Below are 27188 nucleotides of genomic sequence, written 5' to 3' on the forward strand. Positions count from 1 at the left end.
AGCTGCTAGGTTAGTCGGTTGACTAGACCTTCCAGGGAGATTGAGGCTTTGTGCTGTGTTGCCTTAGCTGCTGCACCTCCACATACAAGACCTAGTGTCTGTGTCTTGGACAGTACTAGCCTACATGGGATTTCTCTACACCGCCGAGCAGCTCCAACAACTTGCCTCCTCAAATGCCAGCACTTCTATCGATGAAGCTGTGCTCCACCCAGGGGCGTCACTAGACCTTATTCACTGGGGCACGTGCCTTAGTAAAAGTCTCCAGTGCCCCAGTAAAATTCTAGCGCTGCTCTCGCTGGAAACGGCATTCATGAGCGCATCTCCGTGCCTGCTTTAGTCATGACTCGAGCCTGTCACTTACCAGCCAATAAAAATAAAAAAAGGAAAAAAAGAAAGGGGCCATAATAGCCAATCAGAAAATAGCACCTCTGTAGCTGGGTAAGATTGAACCCAACAACCAATGAAAATCGTTCACATGATTCTTCCGAGTGTTTCGTTGTATTGTGGAAACTGCTGGAGCTCATCACATCACTTTGAGCGCAGAGTAAGTCGTCCCCTGTTTTAATGTTACAACAAATTCACAGCTTGTTTGACAGAAAAAATGACAAGTTGATCGCTGTTAGAGAATGTTGCCCACATAATTAGCATCTGTTTTTTAATGCTTAGCGTCATTGTAGCCTACATTTAGCAACAGTTTACCAGCATGTGCTCTCTCCCTCACACACACACTCACACCATGCGTAGGCTGCATGCACACATGCGGAGAATTAATAATGATTTACGTATACTGTAGAGAGAGTCCTCTAAAAGTAGCTTATACTGTTTGTGAAGCTGTCCTACTGTAAAACTAAACATAGCCTTCTGATAAACTATTCAGAGATGGACATTAGAATTTTTTTTTCCTGAACAGAGGGAGAGGAACAGTGAGGAGAGATGAGGAGGACGAGGGAGGTATGATAATTGCCCACATTAACGATAACATTAACATTTATGTTGGTAGCCAGTGCTGTGATTTGATCAATGGTTTAATGGCAAACTTAAATAAGTTTGCTGCATTTGCAAATGTAGCCTATAATAATCTACACAGAATCACCCTGATTCTGTGCAGATTATTATAGGCTACATTTGGAAAATATCACCAAAAGTCAGTATGAAGGCTTTAGTAGGCTATTTAAGCTACAAAGAACTGCAGTATTGCCAGGATGACTATAGGACCCTTGCCTGGGAGGGTATATCTCAATTTTGACTAAAAGCTTCCCTTGTGTTAGTAGGAAAGCCTATTAAATGCATGCAGTGAGTATAGGCCTACTTATGCCTATGTGTTTGAATGTTGCTGGATAGTGGCTGCTACAGTTGAGGGAGAGTGCTGGTCCTACAGTATGACAGTGACAATAATGATTTTGAAGCTTGTAGCCTACCCGTAGGCTAGCCATTTATTTCATATTGTGCGCACATTTTTTTTTTTTTTTAATGTAGGCTATTGGGAGTTGGGGGCCTGTGCCCCAGCAAAGCTCTAGATCTAGAATCGCCCCTGGCTCCACCTTTACCAGGCTATGGGGATCCTTCGGAGGAAGCGCTACATGCACAGAGGGTCGCGTCGCTCCTTTACCATCTATCATCAAGCAACGGAGGATGCTATCCCGACTCTGCAGTCCCGGTGTGACTCTCCTGTGTGGTCAACTCCTGTAGGCAACTCTGCTCCCCGCAATAAAGTCTTCCATCAACACCTCATCACTATATGGACTATGCCTGTTACCGCTACTGCTACTGCTGCTACTGCTCCCATCACTGCTGCCACTGATTCCACCTGTGCGGGCTCTGGTGGAGAGGCTAATCTCTGCCGGGTAAATCTCTCTAACTGCGGCCCCTTCCAAGAACGTCATGAACAGGACTCTTCTTTGGTTAAGTTTGCTGTCTTAAATGCTCGCTCTGTTTCCAACAAAGCATTTATTCTGAATGACCGTTTTATGTCCCACCATCTAGACTTTCTGTTTATCACCGAGTCTTGGCTCTCTGGTGATGACATCATTGCACTTGGTTACCTTTGCCCTGCTCACTGTAGTTTTTTAAACTCACCTATGGTCTCTGGTCGTGGTGGTGGTCTAATTACAGTGTTTAAGAACAGTTTTAAATGTAGAATTGTACCAACTGATCTGTTTTCAACTTTTGAACTATTTTGAGCTGTTTAAGATCAATGCATCTGTACTTTGTGCCTTAGTCTACCGTCCACCAAAAATTAATTGTAATTTCATTCAAGAAAACTTCTATCTTTTATGGCCTCTCGTGCTGATAAGTTATTAATCTTGGGGGACTTTAACATCCACATATGCTGCCCATCTAAACATTTGGTCAATGAGTTTTTAGGCCTTGTGGACTCTTTTAATCTTGTGCAGTCAGTTATGGCCCCAACACATCAGAAGGGTCACACACTAGACTTAGTGTTGTCCTCTGGTTTCTCAGTTTCCAATGTTAAAATAGTTGATACTGGTGTGTCTGACCATTTTATGATTTTATTTGAATCTTCACTGTTTTGTCCCCCACCTCCACCCCCCTCATCCTACTCACTTGTCAGAGCTATTAATTCCACCACAGCCTCACAGTTCACTAATACTTTTATGCTCTCTCTTTCACCTGCTGTCTTAGATTCTCTTTCCACCTGCACCGACACTGAGGATCTACTTACTCTTTTTAATACATCTTGCCTTGCCACTCTTGATTCTGTAGCTCCTTTAAAACAAAAGCGGTGTAAATCCAATAGGTCAACTACTCCTTGGCTAAATTCCACTACCTGTTCGCTCAGAAAGGCTTGTAGGAAAGCAGAGCGAAAGTGGAAAAAAGATAAACTACAGGTCTCCTATGATATATTTAGAGATTCTCTTAAAGAAATACGCCACCCCTAGGTGAAATTGGGTTTCTCCCCGCAGTCCCTAGAGTTGGATGAGTGAGCCAAAGCGTTTTATAGCCGACCCAGCCATTGTCCTAATCTAGAAACGGCCCGGTTTGCTTTATCTTAGCGTAGTCGCTGTAATCCGGCGCTGCCAGCTAGCATTTCGTTGCAAAAGTGAATCAAATAACTCAAGATTTTTTATAATTATTTCTCGTAACCTGTACATTCACATCGAGTACAAATATCAATGCAAATTAACACGAAGGGATTTACTAGACCAATTTAGATTTGGAGCTATTTTCGGGCATAGCACCGGCAAAGCACCGCTGCCAGGCGCAAAGACATCACGCAGCATCTGTAAACCCTCAACTTCCGGCAATACACCAGCGTGACTACCAAGTTCTCTGCTACTAGGCTGACACTGACAGGTGGGCTTTCTCTAAGAGTTCTAATGGCGATGAATATGGAAAATTACACGATAGACGAAGATGATGACTTCGACTACCAAGATCCAAGACCCTACCTTTTCGAACCTGAGTTCACTGAAGAGGAGTTGCGAGCTTTGGATCTGGGAAGAGAGGACGTTGCGACTGGTCAAGGCGAGTCGGATGAGCGAACGAGAGCAAACACGAACTGGTGGTGTGAGTGTGGAGTGTGCCAACCCATGCCGACTGACAGGTAACGGTAAAAGGTAAAGTCGTCATATTGTCAATAGGGTAAAACGGCAGCCTAATGAAGTTATACAATAAAACTGGAAGCGACAATGTGAGTCGGACTAACGTTTCAGTTATAACTTTAGCAACGTATAACCTAAGGAAGGATAGAAATTATACTTACAGGCATGGATGATGAACACTGTTCTGCCTCTGTACTGAAAATGGATGGGACGGCCGTATCCTTCAGATGTAACAGCATTTTTCTCGTAGCATACTGCATTTTCTCTTCGTAGTCCTCCGGTTTGAAATGCTCCTCGCAAACACGATACTGATTGATTTTATCCACTGGAGTTGTTGCAGGAATGCCGAGGGCAGCAAGCCAAAGATTTCTTCGTTCCACTGGGTTTGGAATTCTGTGAAACATTATGTTCGTGTATGTCCTCTGCTTGTTACCGCAGCCCTTCACACAGCAAGTAGCCATTTTTCCCCAGTAGATGTGAAACCAAAGTCCTTCGGTGAAACTAACTTCAAAATACTAACGCTGGTGTATTGCTGGAAGTTGAGGGTTTTCAGATGCTGCGTGATGTCTTTGCGCCTGGCAGCGGTGCTTTGCCCGTGCTATGCCTGAAAATAGTTCCAAATCTAAATTGGTCTAGTAAATCCCTTCGTGTTAATTTGCATTGATATTTGTACTCGATGTGAATGTACAGGTTACAAGAAATAATTATAAAAAATCTTGAGTTATTTGATTCACTTTTGCAACGACATGCTAGCTGGCAGCGCTGGATTACAGCGACTACGCTAAGCTAAAGCTAACCGGGCCATTTCCAGATTAGGACAATGGCTGGGTCGGCTATAAAACGCTTTGGCTCACTCATCCAACTCTAGGGACTGCGGGGAGAGACCCAATTTCACCTAGGGGTGGCGTATTCCTTTAAGGCTTATCAAATCACTGTCAAAGCAGCAAAGGCAGCTTTCTATGCTGAGGTTATTCACAAAAATGCTCACAGACCAAAAGTGTTGTTTAACACAATTAATTCTATCATAAATCCTCCTACTACAATGTCCTCTCTTCCTGCTACAACAGAAACCTGTGAGATGTTTCTCAATTTCTTTATTGACAAAATTGACAACATAAAGTCTCATATCACACCCTCAATTTCTGATCCTGCTTTGTATCAGTCTGTAGTTTGCCGCCTCCAACAATTCCAACCAGTCTCTTCCTCACAGTTGTCAGACGTGGTCTCTCATATGAAGCCCTCTTCTTGCCACTCTGATATTCTTCCATCTCACCTTTTCAAAGAAGCTTTTGCGGCTATTTGCCCTTTTATCTTGAGCATCATTAATAGCTCCCTGGCTAATGCAGTAGTACCCTCTGGCTTTAAACACGCTATTGTGCAACCTCTCCTGAAAAAACCTTCCCTTGATCCCATTGATTTGAAAAATTATAGGCCCATTTCTAAACTGCCCTTTCTCTCGAAGATCTTAGAAAAAGTTGTTCTGTCACAAGTCTCTTCCTATTTAAACACCTCTAATATCCTTGACAAGTTTCAATCTGGTTTTAGACCACTTCATAGTACAGAGTCTGCCTTACTTAAGGTCCATAATGATCTAGTGCTCTCTGTTGACGCTGGCTCTTGTGCCCTATTGGTCCTGTTAGATCTTAGTGCTGCTTTTGACACCATTGACCACAAGATCCTTTTAAAACGCCTGGATGTTGAAGTTGGTCTGCAAGGCACTGTATTAAATTGGTTCAGATCTTACTTAACTGATAGATCTTTTTCAGTGCATTTAGGCAATGCTTCATCGTCATCTGCTCCCATTAAGTGTGGTGTCCCCCAGGGTTCTATTTTAGGGCCTCTATTATTTTCTTTATACATGCTTCCCCTGGGCTCCATTTTCAATCAATTCAATATTCGTTACCACTGCTACGCAGATGATACCCAATTTTATATACCGGTGGCCCCTGAAAATTCCTGCTCATTGACAAACCTTTTTCTTTGTCTTAATGACATTAAGAATTGGATGGCTAACAACTTTTTACAGGTAAATGACAGCAAAACAGAAGTAATCATTTTTGGACCACCAAATTCTGTCAACAATGTAAGCAAGTCTCTTGGCCCTCTGTCTGTTAACCATCACAGTGTGGTCAAGAACCTAGGTGTTTTCCTACAGTAGACTCTTCTCTGACTTTTAATAAGCAAGTCAACAGCAATGTCAAGGGAAGTTTTTACCAACTTAGGACAATAGCAAAGCTTAAGTCTTCTCTCTCCTACAGTGATTTAGAAATCCTTATACATGCCTTTATTTCCTCTAGGCTTGATTATTGCATCTCACTGTATGTAGGTGTAACTAAATCTACTCTAAACAGACTCCAGCTGGTCCAAAATGCTGCAGCCAGATTACTGACTGGATCTAAGAAACGTGACCACATTTCACCTGTGTTGGCTAAACTGCACCTGCTTCCTGTGGAACAAAGAATTCATTTTAAAATTCTTCTGTTTGTTTTCAAAGCTTTACATGGTTTAGCACCTCAGTATTTATGTGATATTTTAATTAGACCTCTTCGATCATCTTCCCAGTGTCTTCTGTGTGTTCCTTCTGCTTCTCTTAAATCCAAAGGTGACAGAGCTTTCTCTGTCTATGCTCCCCAGCTTTGGAATAGCCTTCCTGATGTTGTGAAATCAAGCCCCACTATTAGTAGTTTTAAATCCAACCTAAAGACCTACCTCTTCTCCCTAGCTTTTAACACTCCCTGACTCCCTCACCTCTCCCTTTTTTTATATGTTTATATGTATGTATATGTATTATTGTTATTATTTTTATTATTATTATTATTATTATTATTTTATGTAAAGCACTTTGGTGCAATGCTATTGCTTTGAAATGTGCTATATAAATAAATTTGACTTGACTTGACTTTGACTTGACTTGACTATATATACTCTTTTGATCCTGTGAGGGAAATTTGGTCTCTGCATTTATCCCAATCCCTGAATTAGTGAAACACACTCAGCACACAGTGAACACACAGTGAGGTGAAGCACATACAAATCCAGGCGCAGTGAGCTGCCTGCATCAACAGCGGCGCTCGGGGAGCAGTGAGGGGTTAGGTGCCTTGCTCAAGTGCACTTCAGCCATTCCTACTGGTCGGGGTTCGAACCGGCAACCCTCCGGTTACAAGTCCGAAGCGCTAACGTAAGCCACGGCTGCCCCCAAAAAAACGCTTCACAAATTTGCGTGTCATATAAAAAACAATTTAAAGACTCATCTAGTCTGTCTTGGTTTTAGCTCAGTCTGAGGCTGCCCCTTGTTTTTTTTGTCAAGTTCACTCTTCTCTCATCTAATTTTATTCTGATTTTATCTTCTTTTTTACTCAATATTTGTGTCCTCCATTTTATTCTTATTTGTTTGCTTATTTCATCTTTTAATTCCTTGTTTCCCCATTTATGTGTTTTATCTTTAAACATTTGCTCCTTTGACTTATTCATTTTAAATGATAGATTTGTTTATCTCACCTGTAAAACACGTTGGGTCAACTCCAGTTTTCATGTGCTATATGAATAGTGCTTTGATTCCTGTTTTCATGTGCTATATGAATAAAGTGACTTGACTCTTGTTTTCATGTGCTATAAAATAAAGTAACTTGACTTGTTGGTTGGTTGTTCCATGATCTAAACACTTTACTTTGATGTAGGCACTTTAGAACTAGGCAGAGAGCCAGACAGAGTGTGTGTGTGAGAGAGAGAGAGAGAGAAACAAAGAAGGTAAAATGAACAGAGGGGAAAGGTGATGGGGAGAGAGAGGAAAGGTGATGGAGGTAGAGAGAGAGAGGGAAAGTGATGGAGAGAGAGAGAGGGCAGGGTGATGGAGAGAGAGGGAAGGTGATGGAGAGAGAGAGAGAGTGGGGAGAGAGAGGGGGAGGTGTGTGAAATGGGGAGGGAGATCTATGGTATTCCTCTGTTCTCAGCTCTGTGCTCTGTGGCTGAAATGAAGAGTAAACAGCCCGGCTGCCAGGAAGGCCAGGATCAAAGACTCACACACACTCTCTTCTCTCCACTTTTCAAACCCCACTGAAAGTCAGACGTGCTATTGTTCTTTTGGCAGGAGGGGGCAAAGTGCTCGGGCTCTGTAACAGACGATCTGCCAGAGGGGGCAGAAGCCGGGGCAAATCAGTTTGCAAAGCACTTCAGAGAGCAAGCCTGGGGCATCAGTCATGGAGCCCGGAGCAAAGTCCAGCTGATGCACATCATCACACACACACACACACACACACACTATCCATAGAGAACACACTCCAGACAACCTCACACATCTGTCCACACAAACTCACACACATGGACACACTATCCAGACAAACTCACACAAGGCGTTTTTCCACCGACAGAGAACTCGTTCTTGAACCGGTTCCGTTCAGAATTATTTGATTTTTCCTTGCTATCTTGTGAACCAGCCCACATTTCCACCAGTTTGGAACCGAACCAAGGACGCGTTTTAACAATGGGGTGCATGCAAAATAAAAGTTAATGAGATGCATAAACGGGAGAATGATATGAACAGTTGCCCCGTAAAAACGGCAGAAATTAGCTGTTTAAAATGAGTCAACGTCTGCAGTGTAATGCTAATAGACTAGTTTTGTTTACTCATGGCAACAGTTGATATGGACGGAAAACTTACTCTGGTTCACAGGAAAAAACAGCTATTTTCTGGTTCAAGTTTTGAATCAAGGTGCCACATTCCGAACCGGATTTTGTTTGGTCGAAATGCTCCAAATGGTTCAAATGTTGATTCGCGAACCGAACGGGAACTGAACCAGTTCTCTGTCGGTAGAAAAAGGCTAACAGACCATCCAGACAAACTCACACTCATGGACAATCCATCTAGACAGACTCACACATGTGGATGTAGGGGATAAGCAGGATAATGTATGGAACGCCGGTCATTATGGGGAAAACAAGTCTCAACAGGGCGAACCAGACCCTGACGCGTCAATGGAGGGGTCTTGCTTCGTCCTGAAGGGACTTCACTGCAGGAAGTGACCGGACTACTTGCGGAGTGGTACGGAAGATGTAAATCAGAAGCACAAAATCCGGTGTGCATTGACAGCGGTAACTATATGTTTCAGTGGAAATTATTTGACCGTAGAACGTTGGGAAATCCCATTCAAGTTAATGGAATGAAGTAGCCTAGAAATCTAGACGCGCCCCTAGCGGCAGCAAATTACATTTGCTGCCAGGGCTAGTCTAGCAACTCTCCGTTGACTTGTGAGCTCTAGAAATCGAAACTAAATCTGGCATTGAAATCGTGTATAGAGTCGTTTGTTGGGCTTAACATAATGATTGATGGCAGAGTTGCAACGGTTTGGCTTGAATTCCCTGCTACTTGAAAACAAATATCCTATTGCGTCCTATTGCGTGCAGAGGGAATTTGAAAGACAACTGATTATCCTGACCCTCGGACTGAGCACTGCGAACGGTGAGTGCCCAGACCCTACATTATAATGTGGGTCTGGCTCGCCAGGCTAGGAGTGAAGAGCAATATAATAAAACTTATGGATGCCATTCATTATTCAGTATACTTTTTCACAGCGGCCATTTTTACATGAAATAGTGGAGCAAGCACAGGTGCTACTAATTACATTAATGAAGTGTCTGTTCAGGTTAGGTGTAGCAGAATCACAAGCTGAATTAGTCCTTAGTAACCCCTGGGCCTGCCATATATTTCATGTCAAAATGGCTGCTGTGATAAAGGTCCATTCATCGTACAGTGGGCGTTGCTTTCAAATGGCCACTTAAGTCGCGCATTACGCAGCGTGAAGCTGCGTGAAACTTTAGTACCACTTTCAGCCACTGTGTGTCGCTCTGCCACTGTACATCGCTCTGTCAGTAGGCTGCCTGCCGCCCCTTCTGAAAAAGCAGGAGGCTACCGTTAAACATGTTGCCGAGAGGAATCCCAGCCTACGAATTCAATAACAAAATGAATCATGCATAATTAAACATTACCTCGATTTAGGCTACTTGGGTATGGCTTAAGGTTTGACTACACGGTGGTAACGAAATAACTGTTCAGAATTAATCTGTAGCCTTGGGTAGGCTAGGCTTCTGCAGAAAACAATGTTGTTGGCGATTTAATACTATCTAGCGACGTTTTTAACAGGCTACGCTATAAAGGCTTAGACAACTATGACCCACGTTTTGGTTTCGTAAATTACCATAATCGTCATTTTTATTTTTCTGTACAATAAACCAATACATTTGCTTTATGCCGCAGAATTACATTCATATTTGGCTGACTTCTGCAGACGCGCAAAAAAAACACTGCCACTTCCCTCCCCATATTCCACTGATCACACATCAGACATCAGGGGTGTGTTTCCCAAAAGCTAACTACGTTAGCAACTAACATGGTTGAAACTATGTAAGTATGACAAAACTGTTTCTCAAACGATAGTTTGAACTATGGTGGTGGAACTTACATAGTCCAATGCATTGTTACACTACGTTAGTGTTTCCCAAAACCATAGTAGCAATGAACGTTCGCAACCACTATCGTAAAGTTGTGTAGTTACAACTACTGTACACCTCTCAACCTGTGGTAGAATGCTAGTAGAAGCATAGTTCCGGGGATCTTCATGCCAAAGACGTCACTGACGCCAGTTATTTGTTTGCAAATTAATAATTATAAATATATTTAGGTTTCTAATTAATATTTACACTTCTAACCACCATACATCCATATTTTAAAATGCCCAAGGCAGAAAATACATAAACTAAAAGTCAATTTGCTGCCATGTGCACGTAAGTCAAAGTCACACACCTGCAGGTAATAATAAGGTGCACTCTTTTTGCAGCCCAAAGGCTTGCTGTTGACTTTTACAGTCCTGCCAAAATGACTTATATGTAATAAGTACTTGTGTATGTAATAATGATAATAACAATATGTTCTCATACTATTCAAATAATAATATCCATAATGTGTCAAATATTCATGTACCTTATGTTTCATACAGCTGGGGTCAAACTGACCCCAAGGAACATCAATGTACAAAATATTTATACAGGACATTGAAAACATATTATTGTACAAATTTCATGCTAACTCTGTTGTACCCTTCAATTGAGGAAAATTCATGAAACATGAAGCAAAAAAAAAAGTGAACCATATATTTTACGATGTTAAACGTTGCTTGGGGTCAAATTGACCCCAAAATATTTTGTCCAAATGATGTCTGTCTATCATCAGGCATATTTCTGGCTATTAAATTATTTCTAAACCAGTCTGCTAAAGTCTGTAGTGAAGTCTGTGTAGGGTTTTCCAGGCTCCATTTCTTTTTACGAGACACCCTGCTCACAAGAGACATCTGCCGGTTGTTTGTTTTGTTGCAGAGTCACTGGAAAAATACAAATTAAAGTCGCGTGATCCCGCGCGCGGACCGCGAGGGAAGCTGGCCAAATCGAAGCAATGCCAACTGTATACTTGTTCCAGGTTGGCAGAATCCAGATCAGCAAAGATTTGTGGTCGTCAGCTTTCATTTGGCCCATCTGGTACAGAACTGGTTTGTCATCTATCCCCGTTTCCCTGGTCTGTGCCTGTCTCCACATTCGCCATTTCTCAAACCTGATTGAGGTATTGTTCGCCCCATGGCGCTGGTGAGTCTATAACCATTGTCCCTTTGCCCACATTCCACTTCTCCAGGCAATGGAGGAAGTATATGGCGACAGGGATGGATGCGCCACGCAAGAAGGTTCTTTCCTCTGTGTTTGACGAGAGAGAAAATAGCATGCGAAGTGGACAAAGTATTGTAGCCAGAGCCAGCCCGGAGGAGACATGAAGCCTAGATACACTTACAGCAATTACAGAAATGTAATGATGAAGTTAAAGGGGAACTTGGCAACTATTTCAACGTAATAATCCCGTTTAGAAATCATTTGGATGGTTAAATTACCTGTTCCGGTGAAAATGGTGACTTTCCCCGCTGCCCCTAGCGTCCCCAGGCGGAAAACCAACCTTGCAACATTGAGACTACCGTCCCGGAAAGAGAAGTGAGAAACAAGAAACTCGTTTTAAATCGTGTTTCATATTGTTCTTACGAACTTATGCTAACCGTTTCGCTAGCTTGTAAACAAATCCATGTGCTTTATCGTTACTTTTTTCCAGTTTGAAATAGCGTAATGCACAAGTTCCCCAGCAGAGGGGGAAATCCTGCCAACACAAATGTCTATCAAACTCAAGTATAAGTTTTTATAGTAAGAGAAACAAAAATAATAATAATGTTTGCATGGTGTCTGTATGTGTGTGTGCGTACAGAAATCAATTAAGATAATTTGCACTTGAAATGGCAACAACACTTACAGAAGTAAAATGATGTGTATGGATTTGCCATTGTCATTAAAGGAATAGAATAAGAATATAATAGCAATGTGCTGGCCCTAAGATATCAGGACACTAATATCACTATGGAGAACTTCAAGAGAAGACTTTCAAGACAACTGTCATATAACCAACACAGTTCCCTTCCTCAAATCTTTCAACGGGCATATGATTAAACTTTTGCCCTGAAATGTTTTTTGATCTCTACATCAGTTTGTGTTTTTGTTTTATCCGTTTTATTTTGAGGGGTTGTACTCATTATTAGATTGATGAATGGCAGTGATTTACAGTACCGTAGTAGCCTCTCAGCTTGTTTTATTCAAATTTCCATCATCTTAAATTTAACAGGACTGTCCTTAACATTTTATGTGGCGCGTTGCTCATTCCACAACTACTGTATTTGTAGAGCTTCGACATTGTGACTAACCTCCCTAGACCTTTGAATTGCACACAATGAATCTCTCTCTGTCTCTTTCTCTCTCTCATAATCTGGTGAATAGATGAAAATCCTGGTGTAAGTACAGACAGAGTTGAAGAGTTATTATTAACGGGTGGCTCTCCTGGTGCTGACACATCTGATGGAGCCCTACACAGCACTCAATGCTGCTGAAACATATATGATGGACCCCTATAGACCACACTGCTGCTGAAACATATATGATGGACTCCTATAGACCACACTGCTGCTGAACTGAATATAATGGACCCTTCCACACCACAGGCTGTTAGAGGCAAGCTTCCCACACGCAACACACACACACACAATGTCCCCAGTATGTGGACCATGTAACTCCTCTTCATCCCAGAGGGCATGTTTGACATACATGTGCTTCGGTTAATCTTTAGACGTTGACCACATGATTAGCATTGCTTTATCTAGATCACACCTTTTAATGTAAGCAGTGTAAGTTATTTATCTCACCGCTTAAGAGTCCTCCTAAATCACACAGAACGTTTCTAACTAAGTGTTTTCTCTTAAACCCTATTCACAGAGCTGCTGCAATCAACTTTTAGTCAGGAAAAATGACTTCCTAGGACTTCCTAGTCCTAGGATTAAATAAGAGCTCTGTTGCTATGATTGACATCAAGTTTCATGCAAAGCTTACTTGCAGGACCTTGGTGATTGGCTGATCACTGGCAGGTCTGTTCTGATGAGTACATTCGCTGCATGGGTAGGCTACGGTGACCAAAAGATATCTAGGACCAAAGATATCTAGATAAATAAAGATGACTAGAAATAAAACAGTAATGGAATACACTACGGATTGACTCAGTAATTTTGCAAACTTGATCAAATGCATCTGTATGATGACACTTTGGCATAGACAGAAAGTACCCCAATATAATTTAGATCCTGTGATTGAGATCCTGTGATTGAGATCTTGTGTAGGTGACTCTTTTCTGAGTATCAAAACAAGACCACTGCTTGGACAGTTGACAGCGTTTGCATTTGCCAGGAGAAGCCGCTCATCAAACAACCTGCCACAGAGCTCTTCAGATGTAGCAGCCTGGTGGGACTGTTGAAGAACTCATTGATGTTGTGTTCATGTCAGGCAAAGCATCCCCATTGCCTGTGGACTTACTGAGGTCCTCCTGCCCTAACCCCTCCTTCTAATTATGTTTGTGAAGGAAACGAGGAAGGAACGATAGGAGGATGGAGGAATGAAGGAGAGACAGATATGAGAAATGAGACGTCCTGCTCACTCACGCATCACTTTTAACAGACGTCAATTACTGATGATGCCTAAAACTATCATTTGAACATGGACTCTTCCCACTTACTGAGCCTGATAATGAGGTAATGTTTGATAGTTCTATCAGAAAGACTCAGGGAGCTATAATGAAAGTTAACACATGTTTTAATCCATTAAAGGATACACAAAAAACATAAGCAACAATAAGATAGTCTTTGGCATAGGCCTCGTCCTCGGTCCAGGTCACTGAATTTGCAGACCCTTGCAGATCCTGTCGGAATGCGAAGGCAGGTGGCGGAGCCTACCCCTGGACGTCTGGATAAGGCCAAACTAATGGTGGTTAGGGAGGGATGAGAACATTGAAAATCGGCACCTGAAAGCAACAGGCAGGTGCAAAGTCATGTCATTATAAAGATTGATGCAGACAGGTGATTGGACGGAAGTAATGAATGATGAGTGACCAATGAAGTCTTCCTGACAATTCAATTCAATTCAAGTTTATTTATATAGCACATTTCATATGGCATACACAGACTCAATGCGCTTTTAGAAAAACATTATCAAATAGACATTTAAAACACATTGATAGAAATAAAATAAAATAAAAATAAAAAGTTAAAATGGTAATAGAAATAAAAGTTTCTGATAAAAATAATAAAAATGAAAGTCGCCACACCAACTTGGATAGACCTTAAATTTTAACCAAAAGCTGAGGCAAATAAATGTTTTCAGTCTGTTTTTAAAAGAATTCACTGATTGAGAAGATCTCAGTTCAGAAGGTAGGGAGTTCCATAGTGTAGGGGCATCGTGACTAAAAGCACCATGAGCGGAACTAGTATTTATTCTCGGGATTAAGAGGAGACCTTTGCTTGAGGACTGTAGGCATCTGGCTGGAGTATATGCAGTTAACATATCAGAGATATATGATGGGGCTAAGCCATTCAATGATTTAAAAACAATAAGAAGTATTTTAAAATCAATTCTTTGTTTTACTGGTAGCCAGTGTAGTGATTTTAGTACTGGCGATATGTGATTGTTTCTTCTCATTCCAGTTAGTACTCTGGCAGCTGCATTTTGAATTAGCTGGAGTTTGTATAGTGTTTGCTTTGTTTGTCCAGCAAAAAGAGCATTACAGTAGTCTAATCGCCTTGAGATGAAAGCATGTTCTAATTTTTCTGAGTCATGTTGAGAAAGGAGGCATCTAACTTTAGAAATGACTCTAAGGTAGTAAAATGCAGTCTTTGAGATGCTTGAGATATGCTTCTGGAAGTTGAGTTCAGCATCTAAAGTTACCCCTAGATTTCTGACATCCTCACGAGAATTTACTGACAGGGAGGTTAACAGAGGATGAAACTTTTGTCTCAGGGCCTTAGGGCCGACTAATAAGATCTCAGTCTTATTGTCGTTGAGTTTTAAAAAGTTCTGGGCCATCCAAGTTTTGATATCCGAGATACATTGGGTAAGATCATTTAAAGGGCTAGGATCATCTGAGGAAATAGAAATGTATAATTGTGTATCATCAGCATATGAGTGATAGGAGATGTTTTACTGCTGAATGATAGACCCAAGTGGAAGCATATATAAATTAAAGAGCAGAGGACCAAGAATTGATCCCTGAGGTACCCCATATAAAATATTAATGATATTGGAAGAAAAGTTTTCAATAGACAGAGAGAATGTCATAGAGAGAATGTCCTCTCATTTAGATAGGATGCGATCCAATTAAGAACTGCACCTTTAAGACCAACCAAATGTTCAAGACGATGTAAAAGGATAACATGATCAAAAGTATCAAACGCTGCACTGAGGTCTAAGAGGACTAGAACTGAAACTTGGTGATTGTCTGTGGCGATTTTAACCCTTTAGGCGCCAGAGTTTTTTTTTCGAAACGTTCGATTTTGACATCTTCATTTCAAAAGGCTATATCTTAAAAGTGATAAGAGATAGAGACTTTCTGTAAATTAGAGAAATATTAAGGATGACCCAAAGTTTATGTAGGGATTAAATGTTTATGTCTAATTTGCATATTATGACGTAATATGGTGGCGGCCATCTTGGATTATAGAATTTTCATGAAAAGTCGCATGTTTGAATGATAAAATGCACCACTTCTTTCCCCCCAAAATGTCCCTCACCTTCTGTATGCTATATTGCACAATACTGAATGCTCAGGTAAATACTAAGTAGTAAACAAACTATGTAAATCATTACTAATAAATGGCAGAAACAAACCAAATGCATGTAGCGGTAGGCGCCTTTTGCTGTAGAGATTTTCCATTTACTACATACAGTAGGCACTCTGATTCCATGTATGGGGCACATATATATTATTCAGATGACACACAATACACAAGTAGACAAGACCTGTTTAGTTCAAAAGCTCACTTGCCACGGCAAGGCACAGATCAGGAGTGAGCTGACGAGACAAGACAAGAGACAATGTTAGTATTTGTTTTCTTTTTGTTGTTTTTGTTGATGTTTTTTTTGTTGTTTTTTTCTTAGCTGAAAAAGACACACACATCACAAGGACATGAACACACAAAAAAGAACACGTATATGTTCTAAATGGTCAGGGAAATAGATAATCAACAGTGTAAATCATTACTAATAAATGGCTGACAATTTTTTTTTTATGTAGCAGGCCTTTTGCTGTAGAGATAATGACTATCCATATCCATATCCTATCCATACAGGGCCGGCATTCCCATCATCTTGTGATAGACTATGCATGGCCTAATGGCTCTCCTGCCCCGTGTCACCACCTCTGCTCCTGTTGCGAGCAGCATGGCCAGATCTGCCTCACGCTCGCGTCGAGTGGAGAGAATTTGCGCAGCTCGGACTAGGCCTACTGTCATTCTCATTGCGACTCCCCACACTGCCTCTACGTTCCCCCCTAACTGTCCTATGAGCACTTCGACCTCGTCTAACATACCCAGTGGCATTAGACAAAGGCTCCACCACGTTACTGTCGCCGCGATTGCGGAGAGGCACACGTTCAGAAGACAGAAGCTAGCGCTATGGACATTAGGCTACCTCCAGCCTCGTTCGCCACACCACTAACACCCTGCTAACTTCCCGATGAACACTCCGAACCCGTGAAACATTATTCCCACCAGTGACATTGGGCAAACGATTCAACGTTTGTGCTTGGTGTAAGCTAAACTATGGAGTAAACTCTCACTTTGTCCAGCTGCATCATTGCAAGGCAGGGACGCATCTGAAGCCTCACTAAACGAATCACCGTCATTTTCTGAAGGCAGATATTCCCCTTCAGAATCAGGGTCCGCGAATAGAAGACACAAAACTTCATTTCAAGTAAATTTTTTTGATGCCATTAGACGATAATCTAATGCAAATACTCGCTGACGTTGACAATATCGCTCTGACAAAGTGGCTCACACGCACACTAGCTCCGGTATTTCACGCACTGATTCAATGCGCTGTAGCTAGAAGGCTAACTAAATCGGCCGTTTTATTCAGTACTGCATCTTGTAGACTAAACTCGACGAGAGCTGTTTCTGTGCTGTGGTTCGACCTAAAATCTGACTGATAGATGTCGAAAAGATTAAGAGACAGAAACCTGAGAAGTTGTTTATATGCAACCTTCTCAAGTATTTTGCCTAAAAATGGTAAGTTTGAAATTGGCCTATAGCTTTCACAGACAGAAGGATCCAGGTTAGTTTTTTTCAGTAGTGGGGTAACAATAGCATGCTTTAGACTGCTGGGGAAGATTCCAGACTGTAGTGAGGTGTTAACAATACCTAGGATGTCAGCAGCCATGCAGCTGAAGACCTTTTTAAAAAGCGTAGTTGGTACGGGGTCAAGAGCACAAGTAGCTGAACTAAGTTGTTCTACAGTTTCTTCCAGCTCACTCAGGTATATAGGAGTAAAACTGCACAGAGTGCCAGTGGGCCTTAATTCACTGGGAGATGTATTGCTAAAATCAACAGATGTTATATTATCCCTAATAGTTGTGATTTTTTCATTAAAATAAGTTGCAAATTCATTACACTTTTCATGCGAGCGGAGTTCTGAAGGAATCATTCGAGGGGGATTGACAAGCCTATCAATGGTATTAAATAATATTTTTGAGTTGTTCGAATGTTCCGCAATGAGGTGAGAGAAGTACTGCTGTCGGGACATTTTCATTTCTTTATTATATTGACACAGCTGGTTCTTGAAATGAATGAAGTCAGCCTGCAAGTTGGTTTTATGCCATTTGCATTCGGCTTTGCGGCAAGTTCTTTTTAATGCTTTAACCCTCTCAGCATTCCTCCAGGGTGCTTTGCGTTTGCTAGAAGTAGACCTGATTCTCATTGGTGCAATATTATCCATAATATTTGTTAAAGACGAGTTGAAGTACTCAACTAATTTGTTGACGCTTCTATTTCTTACTTATTAGGCTACAATGCATGAACAAAACAGACATTTAAAAAAAAAAAAAGTTTGCATGGTAGCTCATGATAATTCCAGCATATATAGATCTTTTCATGGTCTACCGACTAAATTTTTTGTCGCTAATAAAATCCCTACAAACTTGTTTGAAAACGAAAGTTGATAGACGTGGGCGGGAACTTTTCACCTGTGTTTTTGTTAGTCTTTGTCAATGTCTACATGAGGCGCTTTGAGTGACCACTATGGTAAAAAATGTGCTATAAATAAAGGTGCAGTCAGGAATTTCACATGATGTCGCATTTGTTTATGTTTGTGTTTATATTTATAATTACATTTCTTAGCAGCCGCTTTTGTGTCTACAGAAACCATTTCTTTTACATGTACCGGTACTCACGGAATGGGCAGATAGCGGGCGGATCATGAGGAGATGTTCGCTGAATGTGACAAAAAATGTTTGGATTTGAAATTGCGTACAATCACTGACTGTACCTACTGTGCTACTTTTGGCACAGAAATGGTTTTTGACTTACTCTTAGTCAGAAACATTAGAAACATTTGTAGAACTTCTCTGCTAGAACTCCTGTTCACCAGTGAGGAGCTGCTTTCCATTTCAAAATTCTTTGTGAACACATCCACATCCAGTTTGCCTGTTGAAGTGTGTGTGAGTGAGATATTTTCAGCCGTGAGTCGTATCCAGGTCAGGCTTTCCTCTCACTCCCTCCTCCCCCTCTCCATCTGCTGAGCTGTGAGGATCTGGGATCAACACAACTTCCTGTCACTACAGAATCCACTTTCCGTCCCAACACGCCTCTGTCATCTCCCACTTTCTCAAACATGCCAGTGCCATCTCTTCTCTACTCTCATCCCCATCTCTTCCCCAAACATGCCAGTGCCATCTCTTCTCTTCTCTCATATCCCTCTTTTCCCCAAACATGCCAGTGCCATCTCTTCTCTTCTCTCATCCCCCTCTTTTCCCCAAACATGGCAGTGCCATCTCTTCTCCACTCTCATCCCCCTGCACACTGGCATTCGCCATCTGCATCACACGAGGCCTGACGCTAACAGCGCTTCCTCCCGCAACGGTTCCCACTTCATGCACTGCACTGCTCCAGGATGGGTTTCTGACGAGATCAACAGGCACAGGCTTTTAGGAGAGCGCCCAGTCCAATTTCCCGACATGTCATTTTCAATTTCACCATTCTGACTATTGCCCAGCATGTTATCTTGTCTCCATCGCTGTGGTGCCTCTGTCTCTCTCTGTGTATTAAAATCCAATGAAATGAAAATGTTTGCTGTGCTGTGGGCCCGATGAAAATGCGAAACAAGCTGCACCTGTGTGGTGATGTCGAGGAACAACGGTCATTACCAGGTACCCAGCGCAGCTTCTCCATGGAGATTTAATGAGGCGTCTGGTCGGAACATGTGGGCCCAACATCTGTGGGCTCATCTGTCTGACGGCTCGTCCCAGACTCCCGGTCCATTACAGAGGGTACAGAGGTTTGGACAAAACGGTCTGGACAAAACCTCACTAACCACATCAACAGGAAAGGCCTGAGCCAGCAGGAATTACCTAGATTTACAAAAAACTCACTAACCATATCAACAGGAAAGGCCTGAACTAGCAGGAATGACCTAGACTTACAAAAACCTTACTAACCATATCAACAGTAAAGGCCTGAGCCAGCAGGAATGACCTAGACTTACAAAAACCTCATTAACTAAATACATAACTAAAACCTCATAACTAGACTTTCATACAAGAGGTGGCCAGAGAGTGGGCATGGTTTTATAAGGGGGTCCATATACTAATAAAGGAAATTCCTCTCTCACACGCATGCACACGCGAGAACATAGAGAAAAGTTAACTTTAAGCTATGTTTACACGTGGCTGGCTATTTTCATAAACAGACATTTCACCCTCTCCGTTTTCAAAAATAACATTGTGCACACCTTTTTGTTGAAAAGTTTTTGTTTACACTAACCCATGTACAGTGATGGCCAAAAGTGTTGGCACCCATGCTAAAGTTGACTGAAAAGAGGAATATAAAATCATCTTCTGGAAAATCTTAATGCCTTAAGTGAAAAATGAGGAAATATCTAACCTTTAAGGACACCAATTTTCTTAGTGAATGAATAATGTATCATAAATAAATAAATGTTCTTCCTTAAAATACAGGGGTCATAAGTATTGACACCCCTATGTTAAATTCCCATAGAGACAGGCAGATTTTTATTTTTAAAGGCCAGTTATTTCAGGGATCCAGAATACTGTGCATCCTGATAAAGTTACCTTGGCCTTTGGAATTAGAATAGCCCCACATCATCACATACCCTTCACCATACCTAGAGATTGGCATGGGTGTTATTTCAGTTAGCCTATTAGATGGTTTGATTTGCATTGAGCTCAATGAGCATCAAACCAGCTAATAGGCTAACTGAAATAACACCTCTTTTCAGTCAACTTTAGCATGGGTGCCAACACTTTTGGCCATCACTGTATGTCGTCAAGAGCATGCCGAACCTGTAGGTGGCAGTGTAACGCGAAGCTCAAGCCCATGTTAGCCATCAGAATGCCGAAAATAGCAACAACAGCAACACATCACTTAAACACAAAACTTTGTTTGCGTCTAAATGACAGGGTCAAACTTAGAAAAATATCACCGCTTGCATCGTTTTTGTTGTCGTCTAAACACCACCAGACTAATCGTTAGCATAGGCACCACCAATTGGTAAATTATTTTAGGTATAAATAGAACATAGTGCAAAGTTTAACCAAATTTAAGATCCTTGTTTACTCCGCTACTCCAATAAACTAACTAAAGAACTAACCACACCACCTCTGTAGATTTGTAACCACCAGGGCCGGTTCTCCCTATACGCACGCTACGCAAGTTGCGTAGGGCCCCGCAAGTTAATAAAGGCCCCCTCCCGTCTCCCCTTCAGTCAAGCTAGTGGCAGACAGGTATACAGTTATAGCGACAATGTGTCATACATTAAGAACATGAACAAGAAACCGAATTACCATTTAGGGCATGAAAAACGGAAGAAACGTCACGAGAATGAACAGTGGGAACAGCAGTCGGGTAAACTTGTGTTCGATGTCTACACGCATCTCTCCAGCACGTGTTGCTGGCCTAGCCTAAGCCAACCAAACAGGGAAGTGAATCCCCTGATCTGTCTGCGGCTTGCTTGCCAGCCTTTCCCAGTCACAGTACTTCGCAGTTGTGAAACATAATTGCATATTATGTTTTTTGAATGCAGGCGACTGGCTACATTAAAAAAAAAAAAACAATGCGTTCATAATAACGTGCAGCTCTGGATGAAACTAGCAGTTTTTCAGCAGAAACATAGGACCCGTCGAAACTAATTGGTGACTTCACTCTTCCCATACATTTTTAAAAGAAGTAAATTATTTTACAATATTTCAGTCAAGCTTTTGGTTTAGATAGCCTACAACTGAACCTATGCAAAATAGCCTAATGTATTAACTTTATTCGCTGTGCTGCATGGGCAATAGATGCATATCGTAAACTAAGCCTATATGAAGTATTCAAATGATTGTTTAAAATAGTCTACATTTGAAAAAATATTGAAGGGAATCAGGGGAGCCAGTTCAGCAGCCTATGGCAAGTAGCTACAGATACACAGGTGAAGAACAGTCAGCCGATAGGCTACTAGCACAACCAGACCCTTACAAAAAACTTCAAACTGCAGATTTCTGAGTATCAAAACCGCAGTTTTGGAGGAAATATTTGCCGTTCTTATGCAGGGAATGCAGTGTTTTAGACACAAAAAATGCATTGTACTACTCTTCTTTACTGCAGAAAAGCAGTATTTTGGACATGAAAATAATAGGCTACTGCACTGTAGCCTACTTTACTGTACTTCGAAAAAACTGCAGTTATTTTTTTGCAAGGGGATATGTACAGCAAGCATCAAAAGCAAACAGCCCAGGCCCCAGACCCCAGACTGGGCATTTATAGCTGAAGGTGATTTACACACAATTATGTTTCTTTCTCCTAGTCCTTTATTGGGAAAAACACTATATTTGGTAACTTCCATAGACATCCAAAATGGGGTGGGATGATTGTACTGGGGACACTGAGGTGTCAGATGATACTGTAAAAAGGGTAAATTTGGGCCCTCTGAGTTCAGGTAGGAGGGCCCCTTAGCAGGATTTTGCTTAGGGCCCCATGGAGGTCTGAACCAGCACTGGTAACTAGAGAGTTATTTTCTGTCTTATCTTGAATAAAACAGGAACCCATTGTTCAATATCGCCATGATGCAGCCTAATCACCCAGAGCCCAGTCCAAGCTGATCTAGCATCGGGAACAGCGTACACACACACACACACACACACACACACACACACATAATACACACACATACACACAAACACACTCACTCACACACACACACACACACACAGACACACACACACACACATACACACAAAGACACACACACACACAGACACAGACACACACACAGACACACACACATACACACAGACACACACACACACACAGACACACACACAAACATTCACTCACTCTCACACACACACACATGGATAAATTATTTTTTATTCAGTACATTTTGTCTTTTCACAGCTTTTTCTGATACGAGAAAAATGAGAAAGAAATGGAACAGACATAGCAAAAATACTCATTTTGAGAACTAGATTTTGCATTTTGTTGTCCAGTGTGTAATGATTGATTGAAATCACACTGTGATTTGACGACAGGATGTGTTGTTTGAAGGCAAGATTTGCTTTTGCTGCATGTTTTAAGTGTTTTGAGAGATTAAAAGCTTTTTGCAAGCAAAATATGTCATGTGTCAATGTACTTTTGTTCAGACACGGGTGTTAACTGTTTTTAGAACGTGATGTCAGAGTTGACACAACCATCAGAACGATCGAGAAAAACTGTAATGTTACACCTCCATTTTAAAACCAAGTCACCACTACTCTGTTTTAACGTTAATTGTCTCCTTCTTTTGTTTTTTACTGTGTAATAATTTGATATTTCATCCATTTACAAGATAACACACCTTGGGTAGGTTCCGTGTCTGTGCAATGCAGTAACTCAGAGAGGCAATTCTGTGTGTGTGTACCAGGAGTTGTCAACGCTCCGATGCTCCGAGACTCAGAGGATATGCAGCACACCAAATCAAAAGATAGAGTAGGGTATAACAATGAAGCCCCGCAAACAGAGGGGTTAACTAGACACATTTCACCATAGCTGTCTATTAGCGCCCATTTTAATATTTTCCATTAAAATATCCCATATTTGAATAGTTTCATAACATTAGCCCTGCCATCGGTCAGTCTCTGTACTGTTGTCCTTTTGCAAACCATTGTTTTGTCTGCTTGAATATTATAACGTAACATTCATAAATACTGCAAAAACAATCCATAATTTTGTTGGGAGGTATAGCTTGTTTGTTAAGAAAATGTAGGCATTGTGGAAATGACTTCACTGACTACATAGCTACTGTGTGAAAACGACATGAAAAGTGTGAATGGTTGGGCCACAAAAGACCGATGCTGTGCTAATTGTGTTTAACGCTTGTTAGCGACTGAAAAAAACTGTAGTATTTAAGATAATGTGGTTGTTGTGAGAGCACGATCACAATCTGTAAGCAAAGTCACGATAGACCACTATCACTCTGCGAACAGCAAAAATTACTACAAAACTGCTGCAGTAACTAAGGTGTGAGGCAGAAATACAAATGTTGACCTTTTTGGGTGAGAAACACAGGAAATGTCCTTTATTTTCAAAGCTCAATGTTGAGCTTTGTTTACTTGGATAGTCCGCTATAGAGACTTAAGATCATATGTTTACACTGTTATATGTTGCCATATGTTTAGATTCAAGTTCAGTATGTGAAAATATGCTTTAGTTTTTGAAGAAATACCAAACCAAATTGCATCACATTTGTGTGTGGAGTTAGTGTACTCGGCCTCACTCTCCCGCCCTGCTGCATGCACCAAGGCTGCTGTTGTAAATTCTATCAACAGGCTGAAGAATCTGACGGTGTCATCCGTACTCTCCCGTCTGTGCTGCCCACTAGATCTATACGATGCGACACAGAGATGGCGGCACTGACTTCCGAAATCTTCTACCCCTCTTCGACTCCGAACTTTCCTCCTGCAACCTTTGTGGACGTCATCTCAGTGCACTGGGCCCCAGTGGTGGAGTAACCGCGACAAACATCCGTCCATGAAGCATCTATGGGACCGCGACAAACATCCGTCCATGAAGCTTCTATGGGACCGCGACAAACATCCGTCCATGAAGCGTCTATGGGACCGCAGCAAACATCCGTCCATGAAGCTTCTATGGGACCGCAGCAAACATCCGTCCATGAAGCTTCTATGGGACCATATTGTTACTGGGGAACTACAATATTGTTGATATGGTGGTGCTACAGTCGCCTTTCAAATGTGCCCTAAAAAACGTTTGGTCCCAACACTGGGCCTAATAAATGTTTGGTCCCAACACTGGGCCTAATAAACGTTTGGTCCCAACACTGGGCCTAATAAACGTTTGGTCCCTTACTAATAAGACCTTCATTCTAAATGACATTCTTACATCTCAGAAACTGGACTTTCTATTTGTAACTGAGACTTAATGAAGTGATCTCTCTTCCAAGGGCGTAGGTTTGGTCTCAGCTTTGGTGGGGACACATTCACAACTCCTGTTGTCACAATACCAACATTATTGTTTCAATACCAATAGCAAGTGAAGAATCTCGATTTCGATACTATTGCGATTTTTTTACATTTTTATTTGGTTTGTGTGATTTGTGAGATCATTCACATCAGTGGCAATCATAGAATTGGATTGACCCTCCACACACACACACATAGAAAGTGATGGTTGTCATAGGCTATTTTGGAATTCATATAAACTATAAACTTATATTGTTAATTATTTATAGTATTTTATGATCTGCATGCTTACTAATAGCTAAACATATTTAGTAATTTGAATACATCATATTGATATTTAAATGATTAGGCTACACTTGTCTTTAATATTATCACTTGTGGTGTGTAAATCTAATTGAGTGCTTGTCACTTTAAGAGGAACGTGAACGCAATTAGCTTTCAGTCTCATGGTTTTAGGCTAGTGAAAAATAGTTTTGCAAGTGCAAGGATATGTGGATTCAATTAATCATGTTTGCAATGTCATTAGATAAAATAAATGTTCAAAAAACTAACAAGTCAAAGAATTTTTTTCTGGAATGAGATCATAGAAGAGATAAGTGTCTCTCAATGTTCATTTCTATGAGTATGGAAATGCAACAGTTTATCTTTTATTTCTTTGCATTGTGCAGGCTTCATTCACAAATACATTAGTGTACATAAACAGAATATAGGAACAGGAAAGGATCCATTGTTTATTGCGACTGCAAGATTGGTAGCCCAATTAGCCTAACAGTGATGGTGACTTCTATTCTGTGCCTATATGCGACTGTCCGTGCGGCACACCCTTAGCCTATTCAACATGACTCCTAACTTTGGTAGGAAGATTACAGAAGCTGGGTTTAGCTGTGACAATATCCTGGGTAATATCCTAACAGCTAATGCTATTTTACACAGTAAAATCCGCATTTGAAAGCCTGGTCACCAGTTGCCAGTTTGTATGGCTAGTTATTTTGCCTAGACTGAATAATGAAAAAGCTTCATATTTTTGGGTGGCATAGCTGATCTACAAACCACAAAAAGGGGCAAACATGTATGCTGAAGGCCAAAGGGAATATCACAATGTTTTACTCTGGCCTTTTATGGGATAGGCTATGTATTGGCAGACAGCCCTAACTTACCATTGTCGTTGACACACACCCACTCGCTTGACTGCCAGTAGCCTGTGCTTTAACACTCTCCGTGCGTGTAGCGTGCATGTCAGATGCCCCCCCCCCCCCCCCCCCTCTGTTTTTCAGCAAATCATATGACGTTTCTTGTAGCCTAATGTTGTGCTGGCTGTCGGAATCAGCAGCACAAATGAGTTCGCTAAAATATTGGTGGGGACAATTTTGTCATCTTAAAATATTGATTAGGACTAGTCCTTAGCGTCCCACCCTAAATCTACGCCCATGCTCTCTTCACATGGTGCTCTGGCTTCACCCACTACAGTTTCCCACTCTCCATGGACCTCTAGAGATCCTAGACCTGGTCGTGGAGGTGGATTAGTTACCAGGACGAGTGTTGAAAGACTGTGCAGAAGAGCTGAAAGATGATTTTCAACACCTCTCTGGAGCAAGCAGTCATCCCATCACTTTTCAAAACTGCCACCATCATACCCGTGCCAAAGAAATCATCACCATCATGCTTCAATGACTACCGTCCTGTAGCACTCACGCCCATAATCATGAAGTGCTTCGAACGGCTAGTCATGTCACACATCAAAGCCACCCTACCCCCCACCCTGGACCCCTTCCAGTTTGCATACCCAGCCAAACGATCCACGGAGGATGCAATCTGCTCTGCCCTCCATCCAGCCCTCACCCACTTGGACAATAAAGACTCATATGTGAGAATGCTGTTCATAGACTTCAGTTCAGCATTCAATACCATAATACCACAACAACTCATCAGCAAACTGGACAAGCTAGGATTCAGCACCTCCCTCACCCACCCCCCCCCCCCCGACACCGCCCTGTGGAACTGCACTGTGACTGCGCAGCCTAACGTGTTGCTGCTTCACATCAAGCCTGATATACTTGAAATGGCTGCATATCAATGTAAATATACAGCACACACAAGCACAAGTTTAAACTTCATGTAAATGTTATCAATGTTATTTATCACTCTGCCACAATGTTGCTGCTACTACTACTCTGTCAGAAGGTTACGCTAAGACTATGTAAATATACAACACAACTACCTCTATTTTTTTGATATATGTCTTATATTTCTATTTTTTGATATATGTTCTATATTTCAGTCTCGCACTTTAATTTAATTTAATGTTTATTGTCTATGGCTATGTCTATGTCTAAAGTATGTCTATGTCTGTATTTAAAGTATGTCTATGTCTGCATGGGAAAGTAAGAAACGAAATTTCAATTCTTTGTATGACCAGTGCATGTAAAGAAATTGACAATAAAAGCCGACTTGACTTGACTAGTTCCTATTTTTCAGAAGTTGGTTAAATGTAGATTTATGGCCACCAATGT

The 27188-nt window shown here is 41.4% G+C and overlaps 1 protein-coding gene across 1 annotated transcript in view; it reads left to right on the plus strand.

Moving 5' to 3' along the window:
- Positions 1–27188, plus strand: part of lrrtm4l2 (leucine rich repeat transmembrane neuronal 4 like 2) — a 90902-nt gene that overhangs the window by 5942 nt on the left and 57772 nt on the right. Inside the window, exon 2 of the mRNA XM_076270732.1 lies at positions 1690–1844. Coding sequence (XP_076126847.1) covers positions 1690–1844 — 155 coding nt within the window. The remainder of the gene's footprint in view (positions 1–1689; positions 1845–27188) is intronic.

Source organism: Alosa pseudoharengus, unplaced genomic scaffold (assembly GCF_046254945.1).
Source record: "Alosa pseudoharengus isolate Yale_2024_CS ecotype anadromous, Long Island Sound unplaced genomic scaffold, YU_APseudo_1.1 YU_APseudo_1.1_scf_6, whole genome shotgun sequence".
NCBI classification, from domain to species: domain Eukaryota; kingdom Metazoa; phylum Chordata; class Actinopteri; order Clupeiformes; family Clupeidae; genus Alosa; species Alosa pseudoharengus.